This window comes from Gastrolobium bilobum, unplaced genomic scaffold (assembly GCF_033153095.1).
Source record: "Gastrolobium bilobum isolate Gb01-03AN ecotype WA unplaced genomic scaffold, APGP_CSIRO_Gbil_v1 utg48939, whole genome shotgun sequence".
Classification (NCBI taxonomy): domain Eukaryota; kingdom Viridiplantae; phylum Streptophyta; class Magnoliopsida; order Fabales; family Fabaceae; genus Gastrolobium; species Gastrolobium bilobum.
In genome coordinates this window covers 63,477-84,096 of record NW_026895787.1, presented here as the reverse complement: position 1 = coordinate 84,096, position 20,620 = coordinate 63,477, and the positions used below count along the sequence as shown (strand labels likewise).

General features: G+C 36.5%; 3 protein-coding genes across 5 annotated transcripts; 1 reads left to right on the top strand and 2 right to left on the bottom strand.

Moving 5' to 3' along the window:
* Positions 1-9,530: 9,530 nt before the first annotated feature.
* On the bottom strand, positions 9,531-10,079 carry LOC133296022 (ethylene-responsive transcription factor ERN1-like). Its single transcript, XM_061494972.1, has 2 exons — positions 10,001-10,079; positions 9,531-9,886 (listed from the first exon to the last, which is right to left on the bottom strand). The coding sequence occupies exons 1-2, from the start codon at positions 10,077-10,079 to the stop codon at positions 9,531-9,533; spliced, it is 435 nt and encodes a 144-aa protein (XP_061350956.1).
* A 586-nt stretch (positions 10,080-10,665) lies between these two features.
* On the top strand, positions 10,666-16,673 carry LOC133296023 (uncharacterized). Of its 2 annotated transcripts, none has more exons than XM_061494973.1 (10): positions 10,666-10,954; positions 11,414-11,500; positions 11,647-12,719; positions 13,279-13,367; positions 13,486-13,589; positions 13,675-13,774; positions 14,029-14,104; positions 14,209-14,323; positions 14,530-15,061; positions 15,840-16,673. In XM_061494973.1, the coding sequence occupies exons 1-10, from the start codon at positions 10,696-10,698 to the stop codon at positions 16,342-16,344; spliced, it is 2,940 nt and encodes a 979-aa protein (XP_061350957.1). In that variant the 5' UTR covers positions 10,666-10,695; the 3' UTR covers positions 16,345-16,673. The 2 variants fall into 2 exon arrangements, with proteins under 2 accessions (XP_061350957.1, XP_061350958.1); XM_061494974.1 differs by having other exon boundaries at positions 10,832-10,954; positions 11,403-11,500.
* An 823-nt stretch (positions 16,674-17,496) lies between these two features.
* On the bottom strand, positions 17,497-19,405 carry LOC133296029 (large ribosomal subunit protein eL36x-like). 2 transcript variants are annotated; one of them, XM_061494984.1, is made up of 3 exons: positions 19,262-19,405; positions 17,991-18,193; positions 17,497-17,893 (listed from the first exon to the last, which is right to left on the bottom strand). In XM_061494984.1, exons 1-3 carry the CDS (start codon positions 19,361-19,363, stop codon positions 17,863-17,865), a joined length of 336 nt encoding a protein of 111 aa, XP_061350968.1. In that variant the 5' UTR covers positions 19,364-19,405; the 3' UTR covers positions 17,497-17,862. The 2 variants fall into 2 exon arrangements, with proteins under 2 accessions (XP_061350968.1, XP_061350967.1); XM_061494983.1 differs by having other exon boundaries at positions 17,994-18,193.
* Between the last annotated feature and the right edge of the window lie 1,215 nt (positions 19,406-20,620).

Sequence of the window (20,620 nt, the reverse complement as noted above, 5' to 3'; positions counted from 1 at the left end):
ATCAACATCTTCTAGTGCCTCGTCGTAACTAGTGGGATCATCATTTCTTTCAATAGTGATATCCTGATTTGATTCACCCAAGAAGAGATATCATGCGAGTTTATGAATCAATCTCCCACATGATTTTGTCGCACTTGTTGTTGTACATCTACAGGAGGATCCAAGTTTGGTGGATCAATAATTTCTTGAGGATCCCCATTTGGTGGGTTAACTAATTCTTGATTTTGTTCTTCAATAAATGGTTCTTGCATTTCTACAGGTTCCATATGTTGATCATCATGTTGAACTTCTGGTTCTGGTTCCTGTGTATGTTCACCTTGAGGTATATTTTCCACTCTTTGAACAATAGGAACAAAAGCTGGAATCACCTGAGGTTGAGGTAAAACTTGATCTGAGACAAGCTCATGAAGAATAACCGTACTCTTTGGCTTGTAATTTGCCATATAGTCCTCCTCTAAGAAAGTTGTGTGAGTACTTACTAAGACTTTCTTATCTTTTGGACTATAAAATAACCAACCTCTAGTTCCTTTATGATAGCCTATAAACATGCACACTTCTGTATGAGAGTCCATCTTGTTTGGCTTCTGTTGTAAGACATGTGCCGGAGCACCCTAAATCTGAATATGGTTAAACATGGGTGTATACCCTTTCCATAATTCAATGGGTGTCTTTGAAACAGATTTGGATGGAACTTTATTCAATAAGTACATCATATTTTCTAAGGCATATCCCCAGAATGATTCAGGTAGAGACGAATAACTGAGCATAGACCTCAGCATTTCTAAAAGGGTTCGATTTCTCCTTTCAGTAACTCCATTCTACTGGGGTGTCCCTGGACAAGATAATTGTGAAACTATCCCCTCTCCAGATAGGTATTCACCACCTCGGTCAGACCGAAGAGTCTTAATTTAAACACTACGATGCTTTTCTGCCTCAGCCTTGAACTCTTGAAATTTTCCAAAAGCTTCAGACTTGTGACGCATCAAGTACACGTGTCCAAATCTTAATCATCAGTAAATGTGATGAAATACTCATACCCACCTCTGGCCTATACATTTATTGGTCCACATACATCAGTATGTACCAATTCCAGCTGAAGTGTGGCACGATTTCCTTTGGCCTTAAAAGACCTCTTAGTCATTTTACCCTCCAAACAAGATTCACATAGTGGTATTGGTTCAAAAACCAGGGATTTTAAAATCCCACTCTTGACCAAACCGTATCCTATTTGAGTTGATATGACCCAATCGTAAATGCCAAAGATAAGTTTCATTTGAAACCTTTCTTTTCTTAGATAAATGAATATACTCATCGTCTCCTAATTCAACATGATTAACTTCATGGGGTATAGGACTAAGGAAATATAGACCATTAAATAATGTACTGAAACAAATAAACGAAGATGAACTTCTTATTGAAAATGAGGAATTAAACTGAACTGTCAAACCATGTTTAATCAAACAACTAACAGAAATTAAATTCCTCTTAATATCCGGAACAAACAAACAGTCTTCTAAAACCAAAGTTCTATTATTATCAAATGATAAAACAACTTGTCCTTCTGTAAGTGCAGACACAAGCTCCCCATTTCCAAGCTTTAACACTCTTTGTCCTTGACTGATAGGCAAATTATGCTTGAACCACTGCAAAGAGTAACAAACATGGTTAGTGGCTCCTGAATCAATGATCCATTTATCATTGTAATTCTCCACTAAACAAGCCTCAATCACAAATAAATTACCCATACCTGGTTGGTTCATACGTGGGCAATTTTTCTTCCAATGCCCCTTTTGGCCGCACTTGAAGCACTTACTTTTTGGCTGCTTCATTGCAACTGGTTTGGAAACTGGAATACCCGATCTCTTCTTTTTCTTGTTTTTGTTACCCCTTTTGGGTTTCCCTTTAGGTTTAACAGAACTCTCAGCAGCAAAAAATACATTTCCCTACTTGACCAGAGACTGTTTAGCACTCTCAAGCTCATGCATCAGCTGAGAAAGATCCATATTCAACTTGTTCATGTTATAATTTATTTTGAATTGGTTAAAGTATTCAGGAAGTGATTACAGAAGCATGTCAACTTTCACCTCCTCGGCAAATTTGATTCCATTGTTATCCGTTTGCTTGAAGTTTGCTATCATTGCCAAACAATGATCCCGCACACTTCCTCCAGTCATAACGGTCTTGGTGACCGCAGTCAGTGCATTCTGCCTTGCTGAACTATTAGAAGTAGCAAACATGTCATCAAGAGTCTTGAGCATTTCTGCTCCACTCGCAATCATGCTCACTTGTTCTTGCAGATGATTGGCGAGACTGTCCAAAATGTAGCAGCGAACTGAAACATTTGCCTTCTCCCAATTTGAAAAATGGGTCTTTGTTGCCTCAGATGCATTTTCAGCAGGCTGCGCTGACTTAGGAGTAGTCAGGATAAAATTGAGCTTTTCATATTGCAGAACAATATCCAAATTGGTTTTCCATTGTTTGTAGTTTTTACCATCCATAGGTTTCTGACTCAAGATAGTAGCTAATGGATTGAAAGATGACATTTTCTTAAAAACATATTCAAAGCACACAGATTACAAACATGAATTGCAATAAACAAATTAATCGCAAGTAGATTCTAATAAGTACTTTTTTTTTTATTGTTAACAATCATTCAATTTATCTTTACAAGGCTTACGACGGGCAAGTCACTTGTAAAAGCTAAAATTGTTATTTGGGCCATCGGTGCCATTATCAGAACCTTGTCGGGAGGGTTAATAACTTTACCAAATTTGAATATAATTAACCATTGTTTAATTTCAAAATTGTCTTTAGTTTCTGTAACACCCCGTGTATACCCGGTTTGTTAACATGTCATCGTATTAAGCCACGCTTAATTAAAAATGCGGAATATCTTTTTCTATTCAATTATGACATCATTATCCTTAGCCAAGTTGATTACTTAATCAATTTTCGTAAAACATCGCCTGTATGTAATTGCAAAAGAAAACTAACTGAAGTACCTCATAATATAAATAAATGTGAGTATCTAAGTCACGGAACTACAACACATAGACCGAACATAATCCTAATACAATTCTACAACTCGAATCCAAACTAAGACATAGTCAAGTCAACGTGGCATGGACAATCCCAATGCTCACCAAATAAAACAACATAGCCAACAGAGTCTCAACAACAACATAGTCATAAAGCTAACAACAAAATAACAATAGGCATATCCAGCATCCACGCATAATCATCATAAAAGCAGTAATATCAGCTAAGCTGATGCTTTGAGCCGAAAACCCGGGAGCTCATCCAGTTTGTTACTTGGTTTTTTTGATGTGGTTGAGAAGTTCCGAAACCTGGCAGTGACCACTCCGTGTGGGAGTGCACTTCTCGAGATGGAAGCAGCAGACGTTGTGAACGAGCTGTTAGAAAAGATCAAAGAGGCAAGAGTTCAGAGAGAGTATCTGGATTATGTGAAGAACCAAGACGATGTGTCTTGGAATGATGATGGACTTCTTTTGTTTCAACAGAGGATCGTGGTTCCTCGAGGTCCGTTATGGCAGAAGCCCATAAGGGCCAGTTTTCTATCCACCCTGGTGCGACTAAGATGTACCAAGACCTGAAGAAGAACTTCTGGTGGCCGGGCATGAAGAAAGATGTTGATGTCTTTGTGTCCAAGTGTTTGGTTTGCCAGAAGGTTAAGATCGAACATCAGAAACTGTCTGGTGAGCTTCAACCTCTTGAAGTACCACAGTGGAAGTGGAAAGGTATTTTCATGGACTTCGTGGTGGGATTGCCGAAGACTCAGGCGGGTTGTGACTCTATCTGGGTCATTGTGGACAAACTGACGAAGTCTGCCCATTTTCTTCCAGTGAAGATGAGCTTCACTACAGAGCAGTTAGCCAAGCTTTAAGTTCGCGAGATTGTGAGGCTTCACGGGGTGCTCGAGAGTATCATCAGCGATAGGGACCCGAAGTTCACATCTCGGTTCTGGGAGGCGCTGTAGGAGGCTTTTGGTACGCAGTTGAGATTGAGTACTGCCTATCACGCTCAAACTGAGAGGACCATCCAGACCTTGGAGGATATGTTGCGGGCTTGCACGTTGGAGCAGGGCTCGGCATGGGATAGGTACCTTCCGTTGGTTGAATTTTCGTACAACAACAACTTTCATGCTAGCCTGGGCATAGCGCCCTATGCAGCACTGTATGGTAGGAGGTGTCAGACTCCTACTTGTTGGTCTGAAGTTGGGGACAAAGAGCTATTTGGCTTGGAATTTGTCCAAGATACCACCCAACAGATCCAGATTATCCGTAAAAAGTTGAAGCAGGCGCAGAATCGCCAGAAGAGCTACTATGATGTCAAGCATCGTCCACTGGAGTTCAGTGAGGGTGAGCACGTGTTTGTGAGACTTTCACCTGTCACCGGTGTTGGTCGGGCACTCGGAGTGAGGAAGCTGAGCCCGCGATATATTGGGCATACCAGATCATTGGTAAAGTAGGACCAGTTGCCTATCGGCTTGCCTTGCCTCCGAACTTGACCAACATTCACGACGTGTTTCACGTGTCTCAGCTTCGGAAGTACATAACAGATCCTTCACACGTGGTGCAACCTGATGATGTGGAAGTTCGGGAGAACCTAAAGACTCCCGTCGAACCACTCCAGATTCTCGATCGTGGCGAGAAGCAGCTGAGGAGCAAGGTCATTCCGATGGTCAAAATGCAGTGTACCGGAAGAACTCCTGAGGAGTGTACTTGAGAGCGTGAGGACAAGCTTCTCCGGCAGTACCCCGAGTTTCGAGACAGGTATGTTTTCTGATTTTGAGGACAAAATCCTAAAAAGGTGGGGTGAATGTAAGAACCCGCACCGTTAATTAAGGAAATTAATTAATTAATGATGTTAATTTAGGAAATAATTCCATAATTGAACCTAATAATTATTAAGAGGCTTTAATAATTATGATAAGTGATTAAGAATGCTGAAAGTCACTTTTCGGAAGAAAAGTGCAGATACCGGTTCTGCTAGTCGGTATAAATGCGTACCGAAAAAGTATCCAGAAAAATTATAATAAGTGCATGATAATTACTAGAATAATATGTAGGACTTGTAAAACGAGTTTCAAGTTAAAATAATGAGAACTGGTGCCAGAATATGGTACTGGCTATAAAAAGCGCGTATCGGAAAGGTGTTCCGAAAATTATAAGAAAAATATGATAATTCTTGTAAAATTGAGTAGGTTAAGAATCCTGAGTTTGGGATTAAAATGGTAAGCGTAGCAATTAAAGTTAATACTGTGTGTTAATTGGTTAAGTGACTATATATACTCATGTTAGGCTCAAAACCCTAGGTAACTATATTTCCTACGTGAGAATTGAGAGTGGCTGACCAGCCTTGAGCCTTGCTTCTTGGTCTCTTCACCATTGTGAGGGTTTGTGACCTTTTCTTCCAATTCTTCTTCTCTTTTGTGGAGTAAACATTTGGGTGTGTGATTGGGAGTGGGTATGAGGCTTTGTTTCTGAGTTTTGGTGGTTGTGTTGTTCTTGAGAGGGGGCTGTGTTGGTGGGTTGTAGTGTTGGAGCCTCAGTCTTGGTGGTTGAAGCTCCAAGTGTCCATCTTTGTGAAGATAAACCAAGTATTGAGCACCATTTTCGTATTCTTTGGAGGTCTGAACCTTGGAGGCAGATTTGAGAGCTCCAAGAGCCTTTCTTCCTCTGTTTTGGAGTTTGGTAAGTTGTACCAACCTTGATCATGTGTTTTGATGAGTAAAAGAGGTGTCTTGGTATGTTTAATGAGGTAAACATGTAACCAACTGTCATTTGAACCTAAATGGACCTTAATATGCATGTTTAAACTTCTGGAAGTGTTAAAAGTGGAACCTTGGAAAGATATCTTCGCGAAATGGAGAAACTGCATTCTGTCGCGAAATATCCAGATATCTGCTCGTAAAATATTCGGATATTGGATATCCGGATATGAGGATCTAGATATGGGGATTTGGATATCCGGATATTGATATCCGGTTATTGCCAGAGAGATATCCGGATATTGGATATCCGGATATGCCCCCGAGGAATATCCAGATATTCTGGGTTTACGAGGAACAGTAGCGTACTGTTCATCCAGAACTGATCTATGGGTTTGTGGACACTAGTTTGAGGAAGTTGAACTTCTGTAATTAATGAATGTAAGTCAGAATCATATGATTAAGGGCTTATGGCTTGGTGAGAAGCCTTAAGACGTAAAACGTAATGAAAAGGCGTTGTCTTTATGTTGTATACTTGTAGAGTATGATTGTTGATATATTGTTGGTCCATATCAGATTATGATTCTACTGTGTTTGGACTTTGAGCTGTGGACTCTTGGCTTTGGGTGTTAGCTTGCAAGGTAAGCTTTTGTGTCCTCGGTTTAGCCAAGTTGTGGTTCCACCATGTCCCATGGGGGTATGGTTATATGCATGCTGTGTTACATGCTTTTGATGTTTTGGAAATGCTATTGAGTTGTTATATGCTAGTGCCTTTATGATATGCATGTGGTGTTCCACCTATACGGTAAGCCTGAGTATATGGTACATACAAGATGGTGAGGCTGTGGGTGAGGTGCAAGCGGTGTTCCTTGTACTACGTGTGGGTAATAGACGTATTCCTGCATTTCTCTGGCCAGTAGAATAGTATTAAACACACATGGCATGAATATCTGTTGCACTGCATAGTTTTGGAACTTATATTGCACATGTAAGTGAGCTTGGGGTGGAAGATCCTTGAGGACCCCTTGTCTTACTGAGATTTCTGGTTTAGAGATCTCACCCCACGTTTGGGGAATGCTTATTTCAGGTTCAGGTAATGCGGGGGTTGAGACCTCTAGTGGCAGGAGGCCAGAGCTTAGCTGATAGATGTTGCATGTTTATGCTGCTATGTTTGATGCTGGATCCTGTTTACTGTCTTATGCTTTTAGCTTCAGTTCATGGATTATTATGTTGAGACCTGGTTGATTATGCTGTTGATTGGTGAGCATGGGGATTGTCCATGCCACTTAGACTTGTTTATGTCTTGTTTTATCTGGAGTTGTAATAATGTATCAGGATATTGTCCGGATTACGTGTTGTAATGTCGTGACTTAGATACTCATTATATCTATATTTTAAGGTATTTCAGTTAGATGTCTTATTGCAATTTACATACAGCGGTATTTTATGAAATTGATTAAGTAATCAACTTGGCTAAGTATAATGACGTCATAAATGAAAAGAAAAAGATATTCTGCATTTTTTAATTAAGCGCAGCTTAATACGATAGTATGATAACATTACCGGGTATACACGGGGTGTTAAAGCCAGCACATAGGTAACACGAGCATAAAATGGGAGTAGCTGAAATGAGGATGTTAAGATGAATGTGTGGGTATACGAGGATGGATAAGATAAGAAATGAAGATATTCGACGAAAGGTAGAAGTAGTGCCGGTAACTGAGAAGATGAGGAAACATAGATTGAGGTGGTTTGGGCATGTAATGAGACGACCCCTGGATGCTCCTGTAAAAACAAAATTTACTTACCAAGAGCTCGACACAAAAAAAGGTAGAGGTAGACCGAAACTTACCTGGGAAAAGGTAGTTAAACAAGACTTATAGAGTGGGATATAGATTGACGGACAGTGTATCTTAGGACAGAATGAAGAAAAGCTATAAGCAGGGTGGAATGTTAAACTCGTTGTTATTCCTATGTGTCAGATAGTCTCTTTTTAGTCTTTTTCCTCTTCAATTCCCCCTTTCTTTATTTTCTCCTTCTTGTCTTTTATCTTATTTCCGTCTTCCCATTGAAAGGAATTAAGACAAGAAAAATTAACTACAACTTGCATAAAAAACAATAATCAAACTTTTCAATGCAGATGCTAAATTATGAACAAATAGTCCCAACACATCACCAACAATGGCACACTTCAAGCTACAAATGATTTATTGATGGGAAAAGAAACTCTATAAGGGATTTAAAAAATGATGGCAAAAAAATAGTAAAAGGGAAGTTTCAAGAGCACCAAGAGAACTGTTCTGTGCTCCAACCTTTTAAGATGGAAAATTTTGACATGAAAGGCAATGACACGACCATGTAAGTGTTTAGCTAGCTGGGCCTCAGGTCACAAAGAATGATTTATTGAAATTTTTAAGATGGGTAAATTAGACAAATGAATCAAAATTTGTAGCCGTGTTCTTGAATGGACAAAATCATAAAATATAACTAATAAAAGAAATCATAAAAGGATAATTAATTCAAAGTGAAAGCCAGTGTTATTAAACCCGTCTCGGGCATCGACCCGGTCGGGGTACTGGGTCATCAAGTCATTGGTCGGACCGGTTGACCCGGATATATATAGATATATAAAAATATATTTAATTATGAACATATAAATTCAATTATATTCTTCATATCTAAAATGAATTAAACAAGATTCATTAAATAAGCTAAAAAACATGCTATTACTATGTCAATTTAAATTGCAACTCAAAATCCTTCTAAACATACCTCTTAATGACATTGAACTCATATTTTTCAAATTCAACTACATTAAAAATAACATATGTCACAATATCTTAATTTATTATTCCACAAATTGCTTCAGTATTAGAAGCTGAAATTTGAGGTCATTATAGAAGAGTATACTAGCAAATAAGATTACAAAAAAAAATTAAAATGAGTTCTACATTTTTTATGACAAAATCAATTTTGGTTTTTTTAAATGCATGACCCGATCGGGTCACCGGGTTTGGCCGATTTTGTTCGAATTTTGACCAGGTCGATGCATGATTGATCCAATGCTTGACCCGAACTGGTCCGGATTTTGTTCTGAACTTCCTTTTTTCACATGTAAATATGTAAATGACATTAAGAGATACTTTTTTAATACGAATGAGAATTAAATACATAATTTATTTAATACAATTTATTCAAATTCCTAATCGCTAACCAATCCTATGTAAGAGACACAATACTAATCATTCGTTTCTCTTTAGAAGGCATTTGGTTGAGGAGAAATTTTATGAATAATAGGAAAATGATATACATAGGGAAATGGTTGGAAAGTGAGTTTGGTAGGAAAATGTAAAAAAAAGTTGTTTGGTTGGAAAATATTTTACCGGGCAAATTAGGTAACATTTATAAAGTCTATGTTTGGATGTAGGTAAAATATAGATGGAAAAAAAGATGGTTATTACCAAAATAACCATGTTTTAAACTCATTGAGCCCAACATCACAGTCTACAAATTCTCCTTTACGCCTCACAATCTGATTGTTTCCATCATCAACATTGTTAGCACAATGATACTCCAGTGTAAAATCCTCTCCACAACCGTCTTGGTTAAACTTTTCTCCATTGGTTCCACTATAGTCATAAGTAGTAGTGTCAGAAGAACCATACTGCCATCATCATAACTTGCTGCAACAGTCCCATTTCCTGCAATGTCTAGAAAATTTCCGAAGTTGGCTTCTTCTATTTGGTGAAAAAAATGGGGTCTTGGTTCTGGTTCTGGTATGGTTTCTTGATCATAGTGGTTAGTGGGAATGAAAGAAATTTGTGTGAGTGTTAGCACCACGAAGCAAACGAGCTGCTTCATCATAAGCTCTAGCAGCATCTTCAGCAGTGTCATAAGTACCTAACCATAGTCTAATGTTATGAATGGTGTCTTTGATCTCAGCCACCCATCTCCCTGAAGATCTTTGGCGCACCCCAATGTAACGTTTTCTTGCACTTCGAGCTCCAAGTAGAGCAGCTGCTACTGATGTTGCTTCTTCCCTTAACTGTTCCCATTCAATATTGTTCCCTTCTTCATTGTTCTTTTCCCTTCCTTCACCTTCCCTTGGTACTGAGATTTTCACTTTCGCACACTTAATAGAGGGTACCTGGTCATCTGGTTATGTTACAATGTGAGCAAATAGGTAGATACAAAGCAATACCACATCTGAAGTGGGATTATTTGGCCGGCTAAATCGATCGAAATAGACATGCAAATTGGTCACCTAACATAATGATTTAGGTAGGCAACTGTGGAATCGGTTCAACCAAACATGGTTGCCATACAATCTCACTTCTAATTTGCCCATCTATCTTTTTAAAATCCTTCAACCAAACACACTCTTAGACACTTTTGGGCCCAAAATTTCGTTCGTTGAATAATGAATCATTATTTGAAAATCATTTTTAATAGATTACCAAAAAAAAAAAACATTTTTAATAATGTCATAGGAAGAAAAATTCACTCCATCACTTACTAAAAGAACATTTATCTACCTACTCTTCTATCATTTAAAATTTCATTTATTTTTTACTTCTTAAATAAGAGGATTATTTTAGTTAAAATTAATTTTTTATTTAAAACTTAAATTAAAAAATTTCTCATATTCTTCTCATCATTTTAATTGTATATATTTTTTTCTCACTTAAAATAATAAAATTTTATATTATTTAAAAATATAAATACTTCTTCTTTTTAATATTGTAGTCCCAAAAATTTACTCAATCTCTAAAACCTATTAATTTTGAAACTCAAATATAAAAAATTTCCTAACAGTTCAGAATCTGAGGTACATTCTGTTTCCCTTATGACACACTACAAAACAAAAATCACACCCTTCTTATAATCACCATTTATCCACTATTTCTTACTTTTTTCCTTCTTTCTCTCTCTTCTTCCCTCACTGCAAAAAAGAGCAACCTTTCATGGCTTCCATCATTGTGCCCACGTGCTCCCCGACCTCTCTTCAGCTTCGATTGGCCTTCAATGGCAGGAAATTCCCCCTCACTCTGCACTCTCGGCTACCCAATTTCAACCCTCGGGTTCGCCTTCTCTGCGCTGCGCAAAACGGAACCGGGTCGGAATGGGTCGGGTCGAATCCTAAGGTCGACGCGTTGTCGGGTTGGTCCGATTCCGGGGGTGGGGACGAGCCCAAAAACTCCCAAAAAAAGGAATCATATGGAGGTGAGTATGGTTCTTGAAATTCTAGTTCTTGTCGAAGAATGATGAGAATTAGTTTAATTTTATGTTTTTGTGTTGTTTTATTGGTAAAAAAAATTATTAATTGTCTGTTTTTTTTTTTAGATTTTGCTAAGAAAAAATATGAAATAACTTGAAGTATCCCAATTGTTGAGTCAACTGAACTGATTGAAGCTTTTTCGTTTAATTTCAACAATTTTATTATTTTTATTATTAATTGAGGTTGCCCTTTTTTGTTTTTATGATTGAGGAAATTTTGGAAGTTGAAATTTGATGGACTTTCATTCATGGCTGAACTTGTTTTTATTGGGTTATTGGATTGGATGTTAGTATTAACAAACATGGTTTGAGGACGAGAGTTACTGAAAATGATGTGTTTTGTTAATTGTTAGTGTTAGCAATTCCACATTACTTAATAACACTTTTGAAGTAGCTTGCTTTCAGGAGTTGTGGGAGTAGGAGTGGCTGGAGTACTTCTTCTTTCAGGTCTTACCTTTGCTGCCTTATCTCTCAGCAAACGAACTGGTTCCAGTAAGTAATCTTTGTTTGCTTCTCTCATGTGATAGAAGTTGGGTGTAACTGGGATTTCCTGCATTTGTATGAACTGATTTACCTTCTGTGTGTTTTAACTTCAAAATTTCTCTATTGGAAATTGGAATTTGTATGGCTGGATACAGGACCACAGCAAGAAATGAAGCCCTTGACTACGCAGCAGGAGGTGCTTTTGTCTTCTGATAACCATAATGATGAAAGTACAGAACAAGTAAATGCTGGTAACACGGTGGAGGTGGAGCAAGGAAATGATAAAATGGAAGGTCAGGTAGATGTATCCAGGGATTATTCATCTCCTGAGTGTGATAATATTCACAGTGATCATAGAATTGTTGATGATTCTGATTTAGGATTCCAGTTGGTATATGATAGTAAAAACACCTCCAATGGTATTGATGATGCCACTAAACATATATCTGTTCCAGAAGACTTACAACATGAATCAGCTCTTGATGACAAGTTAGTTGCTCCCAGTGAAAGCCCAATGCCATTTGAGTCGGAAAATGCTGTTAATTCTTTTAATGCTAATGGATTTAGAGACTTTGATAGCAACCCTGATGTAGATTCAGCAGAATCAACTGCTGAACTTAAAGAGAACCTCTTCAATGTTGAACCAGGAAACATGCCCAACTCCGATGCTAAGCCACTACAGCTTAAGACTGAGAACCAAGATGAAATAAGCAGTTCTAGTGGCAGTAGAAGTTCCGGTATTTCCAAAACATCTTCTAGTTTAGATGCTGATAATGAGACTGAAATTGCCAATATTGTGGTCAATCCTGAGTCAAATAACACAATTTCAGATCCTAAGTTTTTTACTGAAGATGATCAAGGGAATGTTCTATCAGCTTCTAATTCAAACAAAGAAAATCTTGACCTGAACAAAATTCCACTTGTCTCAGGTGAGGGAAATAAGTCATCCTTTGAAGAGCAGAGCATTCCTGGAAATGACCTGTTTAGAAAATCATCTATATCATCATCAGCCAATGAACTGGTAGATGAGCAGGTTGGGAACTATAATAATGAGGTTAATAAAGTTAGATCTGAATCTCCAAAGTCTGGATCTGTTTTCTCTGCCCCTGGCATTCCCGCTCCATCAGTAGTTTCTGCAGCTGTACAGGTGCTACCTGGAAAGGTTTTGGTTCCTGCAGTTGTTGATCAGGTTCAGGGGCAAGCATTAGCTGCATTGCAAGTTTTAAAGGTAATTATTTGCTCTCATTTGCATGTTTCAAGATTACAATTTTTTTTTGAAACACTACTTGTTTTTTAAATCAATTCAGAAGAATCTAATTACTCACAACATATAATCAAAATAACTATAAAGTAATTGTAATCCAAGTATTCAACAAAACATCATTAAGTACGGAAGATACCCAAATTCAAAATCCCCAAATTTACCATGAGTGTACTCACTTAAACTTGAGCTTATTTGTTTGCTGTGATGTGGTACTAAGCCATAACGTCTATCTTATGGTCGAAGATTTGCTGGAAGAAATAATCTTTCTTACTGTTGAAGTAACTAGAAAACAACTGAAGTTGATAATTTCTTTTAGCTTTATGCTTGCTTTCACTGAAGGGATGGTCAAGCATTATTTTAGCAAATCGAGATGTATGTAATTAAAGAGCTACTGAAAGATGCTCATGAAAGCATACTCTTCATAAAGATTTTCCTGATTTAGTTTGGATATTTGTAAATATGTGTTAGTCTGATCATTAACAAACGGTTGCTATTGTTCACTTGAAAATTGTTACATCCTCAGGTTATTGAGCCTGATGTTCAACCTGGTGATTTATGCACACGTCGTGAATATGCTCGCTGGTTGGTGTCTGCTAGCAGTGCTCTTTCAAGGTAGTAGTTTAATTTCTTCTGTCTGCATGTGATGTGAATAACAAGATGTAAACAAGGTTATCTACTTCTTACGCATGTAATATATGGCATTACATGTGCCTTTCTGGTTACTTTTTAGGAACACAATTTCGAAAGTATATCCTGCTATGTACATAGGCAATGTTACTGAGCTTGCATTTGATGATGTTACCCCTGAGGACCCTGATTTTTCTTCCATTCAAGGTCAGAACTGGACACAATAATTGTTTTTTTAACAATATAACCTGTTGGTATATGCATATAATGTCTAAAGAATATTGATTTTCAGGCTTGGCAGAAGCTGGACTTATTGAAAGCAGGCTTTCAAGAAGTGACCAACAGTTGTCTGCTGATGAAGACAATAGCCCATCTTACTTCTCCCCTGAAAGGTATTCTTACTGAATTTGGATATCTGATTTGTGGTTACTTTCTCTCTCTCTCTCTCTCTGCAGCAGTGCAGTCATCATTCAAAATTATTGCAATTCTCCATTTTTTTTAAATGTAAGACTTGTAATATTTCATCTTTATTTTTTCGTAGATAGTGTGCATAGTTGCATTGCCTTCTGTTTGAGATATGCTTGTAAATTTATATGGCATAGGCTACAATTGTGATGTCCCTTCTCTCCTATATTAATTTCTGCAGCCCTTTATCACGTCAGGATCTTGTCAGTTGGAAAATGGCCCTAGAGAAAAGACAGCTTCCTGAAGCTGACAGAAAGGTTGTTCAACTCATTGCTTTGTCTTATATGCTTAAGCTATCTTCTTAATTCTCAATGCATTGAACTGATAAATGTATTTGTCAAATCCAATGACTGATGGGCAGATGCTGTACCGACTTTCTGGTTTTATAGACACTGATAAGATACATCCCAATGCATGCCCTGCATTAGTAGCTGACCTATCTGCTGGGGAGCAGGGAATAATAGCTCTTGCATTTGGTAATTCATATTCTCTTTGTAACTCTTATAAAAAAAAATTAACCATTTGCTTTACAGTGAATCTTCATTTGTTTTTCTAATAAGTTTCTTTCTCTGTTATTCCTTCTTTTCTCCCAGTTATTTCTAATCTGCTTTTGTTTTTCAGTTTCCACTTATTCTTCGGTTTATTTATTTATTTATTTTTTTGGGGGGGTGGGGTATTCAAGGTTATACACGATTGTTCCAGCCAGATAAACCAGTAACAAAAGCCCAAGCAGCTATTGCCCTTGCTACTGGAGATGCTTCTGACATTGTTAGTGAAGAGCTTGCGCGCATTGAAGCAGAATCTATTGCTGAAAATGCTGTTGCTGCACATACTGCTTTAGTAGCTCAAGTTGAGAAGGATATCAATGCAAGTTTTGAGAAGGAGCTTTACATAGAGAGGGAAAAGATCAATGCTGTTGAGAGAATGGCTGAAGAGGCTAGACTTGAGTTGGAAAGGTTAAGAGCTGAGAGAGAAGAAGATAATATTGCCCTGATGAAGGAACGGGCTGCTATTGAATCAGAAATGGAGGTTTTTTCAAACTTAAGACATGAGGTTGAGGATCAATTGCAAAGCCTTATGAATAACAAGGTGGAAGTAGCATATGAGAAAGAGAGGATTAGCAAGCTTCGGGATCAAGCAGAAGTTGAAAACAAGGAGATTGGCCGTTTACAGTATGAGCTAGAGGTTGAACGAAAAGCCTTGTCCATGGCCAGGTAAAATCATAATTTTTTTAAAGGAAACTAAACTAGATCAGCTTTCAATTTTGGTTTCATAGAAATGGTGAAAGCAGTGATGATGCGGCAAAGGCAAATGTATTTTTTTCTTCACATTTTGCCAGGGGATGGGATTGAAATAAATAATTATTCTGTAGCTCCCCATCAATATGTGGCTGTGGTAATTTGAAAGGTGTCGTAACTCCCAATAAGAGAAATAATAAAATTAAACTGAAATCTGACAGGTCCGCATGTATCATTTCTAAAAATAACAAAATCAAGCCCATGAGCTATTCATAGCCTCACATCGCAGCAACCATGGTCATTACTGGGATATGCTTGGCCAACTACCGCGCATGTTCAGAAATAAATGAATTCATGAAGCATGAAAAATAAAACTAATTACACAGCTTCCTGACACCAATAATATGTTGATTACACCAATGATCACCATATGTGTGGTCCTTTCTGCCATTGCATGCATTTTTTAGTGCAACAATTAAGTACTATCTTAACTGCTTCCAAATTTATTTGTAGTCCACATTTTATCTAGATCTACTTGAATTTGTGATGCTAATGTTCTTGGCACCACAGTTACATTAAGTCCTTCTGTGAGGCTAATTCCTTTTGACAGATGTTTCTTATACAGTTAAATGAAACAGTTCATAAAAAACTCATGTTTGCCTCTTGTATTGTCCAGTAATAAAATCATAGTTCTGAGCTTATTAGTATCTGATTAAATGATTTCAAATATGTTTATGTTAATTCTTGGACTCAGGGCATGGGCAGAGGATGAGGCCAAACGAGTAAGAGAACAAGCAAGAGCCTTAGAGGAGGCTAGAGATCGTTGGGAGAGGCATGGAATCAAAGTGGTAGTTGGTGATGACCTACGTGAGGAGTCCTCTGCTGGAGTTACATGGCTCAATGCTGGAGAGCAATTCTCAGTTCAAGGAACAGTTGACAGGGCTGAGACCTTATTGGACAAGCTCAAAAAAATGGCAGCAGATATCAGAGGGAAATCTAGAGATACAATTGACAAAATCATCCACATGGTTTCCCAATTTATATCAAAATTGAGGGAATGGGCATCCAAAACAGGAAAACAGGCTGAAGAATTAGGAGAAGCTGTCATGTCAAAGGCAGGTAAGTCAGCCATTGAGTTGCAGCAAGGTGCCCTTGAACTTGGATTTGCTGTCAAAGAAGGTGCAAAGCGGGCTGCTGGTGATTGTAGAGAAGGGGTTGAGAGAGTCACTCAAAAGTTCACCCAAAAGTTCAAGACCTGATCCATCTCTGTTGCTCCTCCAATATTTTTTTCAAGCTTATTGGTTGTTGATTGGCCGAAACTGTAATTTACTTTTGTTTTTTCTTTTTCTAGTGCTTCAATAGACACGTGTGCCAGACATGATGTAGGAACATTGGCAGTTCTAACGTCCAAGAACTGCCTTTGGAATATGGCAATATATTCATGTGAAGCCATGTTTTGTATAATTGAAACCAGTAGCAATTGTAGTTGAGGAATAATCTGTTGTAATTCAGCATATTGCCTAGATTGCTCAAATGTCTGTAGCTCATTTCGTTCATGTGAAGTTAAATAAATTAACCAAAGATCAAATTTCGGGATAATCAGCCTGAATGCTATTCTTTTTTTTAAGCATGTTTAGTGCTTATTTGGATCTTTTTTTTTTTTTCAACTTCTCTTCTCCTTATAAATAGAAGTTAGGTCAAATAAGTGTTCACAAAAGTTTTTATAATAATAGTTTTTTTTTATAACGAAGAAGAAAATTAAAGCCAAAAACTCCTAACAACAGCTTTTTGTAAGCTCTTATCAACTTTTCTTAAAATGAGATTTGAGACTTTTAAGTAACTTTTAAATTAAAAAATTATATAATCACCAAATAGCTTTTAATTTTTTTTAAGCTCTTTCTTTTAACTTTAACTTAAAAATATCTTTTAACTTAAAAAAAGAGGATTATGACCAACTTAAAAAGTCTCTTTATAAGAAGCTTCTTAATGAATAGGTTCGAGGAAAGTATCCAGCATTCGAATTCAATAGAAAGGATTTCGCACGAAACCTCTATGCTCAAGGAGGTTGATTTTGCTCAGTGTGACGAGGGTTTACTGCGAAACATCGTTAGATATAAAGTGATTTCTTTTTTTAAGTGCTGATTATTTTATAGTTCTCCGAGCTCTTCAAGAAGCATAAGTAGTTGAGAAGATATATGAAAAATACTATCTGTTATTACTTCACATTTCTTAAAATTTCCTCTATGCTACTACAATTCGCAGCGACATATTAATGAATTTAATTAACTAGAACGTTAGAATGAATACTCCAAACTTACATACTATAATAAAACGTTATATATATTGGCCATGCATTCCCCTTTAGGGTAGTAAATGTATGGCCAATCATTGATACAACTAACCCAGTAATATCAGTAAAACATCAACATTAACATCACATTAATCTCAAACTAAAGCCAGATAAAAAACAAGAAACCTACCAAAATAAATAGTTGTACACAACTGTGTATTTTTGTGTTGCACTATTGCACATAACATTCGAAGGTTTGCATAAAAATACAGAACAAGGATATGTTTTGTAAAAGGGGCAAAAGGTGTTAACTCGTTTCTAATAAAACACAACATAAAACCATGGTACTTTGCATAAATCAGATACTCAAAACAAGACAATTTCTGGAAGTAAAAGTACAATAAATAATTGAACCAGACAAAACTAAGACAGCTTTTCCTTCAAAACATTGATCCACCCTGTGAAACTGGATTGAAATAAATATAACTTACTTCTTCTTATCACCAGCTCCACCAGACCTGCACACAATTAATAACATAAGAAGTCTACTTTCAAGAAGTAATAATAAGATTAACAAAACAAAATGGTAATGCATTAACAAAAAGAATGAAGTGCAACCTCATCTTTCGGAGAACATTGGACATCTCCTCACGCTTCTTCTTTGCGCGTTTATGTGTTCCGAGCTTTCTCTTGGCAACTTTCAGAGCCCTCTTATCTTTTCCAACCTTAAGCAACTCAGTGATACGCTTCTCATAAGGTGCAAAACCAGCAACCTCACGAATGAGGTTCCTTACAAAGTGCACCCGCTTGCTTGTTTTCTGTTTGAGGCATACAAAAGATAAGCAAGCACAGCACAGAATATCAAAAACAAAATTACTTCTACAGAGGTAGCAGACCCCTTCAACAATTTCCTTCTTTCCTGTATATTATATACTTCATTCAAAATCATTTAAGACATCTTAGCAAAGATATGCTTCTAAATACTAATCTTCAAACTTTAAGCTTCTCTTAGCTCTGGCCATAAACAGTTATTATATTAACAACATAAACTATTGGGTTTTGGCATAGAAAAATGCTAATTAACACGAAAATATTTGGCATGTAGAAAGACATGGCTTGAATTTAAATTTTTTATTTTCAGTTTTTCATCAACAGTAACATCACTTTATGAGCCTAGTAAATAAGAAGCAAATTATATATATATGGAGTAGGATCCTTTGACACTGAAATTTGACACCAAATCTCAAGTTATCATTTATTGGGAATTGATAGTAATTAATAAGTTTAATTCCTAATAAATGATAAATAATGATTGGCAGAAATCAATGGTTGGGATTTGGTGTCAAATTTCAAAATTTGACATCAGGGTGTTAAATCCTATACACACACATATATATATATATATATATATATATCGGCTATACTTACTACTCTTACTAACTCGATCAATTTGAAATAATTACTGAAAAAGAGGAAGAACTAACTGACATTGATTTTAAATTGATTCAATGGTAATCAAACAACTAGTAAAAGTGGTAAGCCTAAAATGATAGTCACTGTAACATTCCCCATATATATTGAAAAACAAAAATGATTTTTTTAATTTAAAAAAGAAGAAGAAGAAGAAGAAGCAGATGTATTGTAGACACAACGTAATTGCAGCTTAAAGGAACTTAATATCCTAATAAGAAATCCAATAAACTCAAACTGAACTCAACAGATTCTCATATGAAACCAATACATAAAGCAAAATCTGAACACATAACAGTCACCATATATGAATGATTGTAGTGTTTATCTAATTATAACATTAAAGAATTTGGAATCTAAAATGAAGCGCGCCATTAAAATTTGTGCCCTGATAAAAAATAAAAAATAAAACTTACCCCCTTGCGATCGGAGGGGCGTGGAGGCAACTCCTTCTTGGTAACAACGTGTCCTTTGTTCAATCCAACAAAAAGACCCGTACTTGGCTGCTTCGGAGCCATTTCGCTGTGTTTGGTTGTGGAAGAACTAGGGTTTTGAGAGTATCAGCTTCGCGTTTTATTACAGAGAAGAGAAAGAGAAGCCACTTCTTGTTGGGTCAGGTCGGGTTACGGATCCAATTTTGCATTGAGGTGAAATTACCGGCCCAGGCCCTATCTATTTTGGGTCTAAGGCCCAATTATAAGTCAAGTTTTCTTGTATGAGCTAATCAGAACCGGTGCAACAGTCTTTCTTCGCTGCTAATCACTACCACCTGTTTTGCTTTAAAATTAAAAAAGAGAATAAATCAATTTAATTCTTAAAGAATATGTATTTGATTGCGAAATGTTTAAATTTTACATCAGATTGAAAATAGATGGAGTTCAAATAAAATTTGTGAATATCTATAAAAAAGAGATAAAAAATTATATGATAATATCATGTAAGATTTTTAACATGAGTCCTTGCTTGATCGCCCATTTGTAAGGAACGTAAAATTACTGTTGTAAAACCCAACCTGACCTGGCGAACTAGTGATCAGATCATTTCGGATCAAACATTGGACTGATCATGCATCGATCCGGTCAAATTCGGTGACCCGGTCGGGTCATGCATTAAAAAAAAAAAAAACCAAAACTATTTCATCTTATCAGAAAAAAATATGAAACTCATTTTAAAAACTTTGTAATTTTATTTGCTAGTATATTCTTCTACAATGACCTCAAATTTTAGTTTCAAATACTGAAACAATTTGCGGAATATATATTAGAGAATTTGACCTATGACATTTTAATGTTTGAAAAATATGAGTTTAATGTTATTGAGATGTATGTTTATGGGGATTTTGAGTTGCAATTTAAATTGACATAGTAATACCGTGCATTTTTATTTATTTATGCTTCATGTTTTTTAGCTTATTTAAAAATTCAATTCATTTTAGATATGAAGAATATAATTGAATTTATATATTCATATTTATATATATTTTTATATATCTATATATATCCGAGTCAATTGGTCCGATCAGTGACTCACAGATCCGACCAATGATCCAGTATCCCGACCGGGTCGATACCCGAGTCGAGTTTAAGAACACTGCATAAAATTGCTACTTCAATAGTAACTAATGCGTTATTTTTATGGTGAAAGTTTAATTTGATGGCACTTGACTCAGAATTAGTTCCATATTTATGCTGCTCTCTTTTTCTTTTCGGGTTGAAGGGATACTCACTGATTTGCTTCAAATGAATTATTAAAATAATGGAATTTAAAAAAAATCA

Excerpts from the sequence above, each read along its gene's own strand:
- LOC133296023 (XM_061494973.1), top strand. The coding sequence starts at position 10,696 with ATGGCTTCCATCATTGTGCCCACGTGCTCCCCGACCTCTCTTCAGCTT. Across the intron at positions 11,501-11,646 it reads CAGCAAACGAACTGGTTCCA|GACCACAGCAAGAAATGAAG; the intron begins GTAAGTAATCTT and ends GGCTGGATACAG. Across the intron at positions 13,590-13,674 it reads TGATTTTTCTTCCATTCAAG|GCTTGGCAGAAGCTGGACTT; the intron begins GTCAGAACTGGA and ends ATTGATTTTCAG.
- LOC133296029 (XM_061494984.1), bottom strand. The coding sequence starts at position 19,363 with ATGGCTCCGAAGCAGCCAAGTACGGGTCTTTTTGTTGGATTGAACAAA. Across the intron at positions 18,194-19,261 it reads GCCCCTCCGATCGCAAGGGG|AAAACAAGCAAGCGGGTGCA; the intron begins GTAAGTTTTATT and ends TGCCTCAAACAG. Across the intron at positions 17,894-17,990 it reads GTTCTCCGAAAGATGAGGTT|GTCTGGTGGAGCTGGTGATA; the intron begins GCACTTCATTCT and ends AATTGTGTGCAG.
- LOC133296022 (XM_061494972.1), bottom strand. The coding sequence starts at position 10,079 with ATGGGCAAATTAGAAGTGAGATTGTATGGCAACCATGTTTGGTTGAAC. Across the intron at positions 9,887-10,000 it reads TTGCCTACCTAAATCATTAT|ATGACCAGGTACCCTCTATT; the intron begins GTTAGGTGACCA and ends TAACATAACCAG.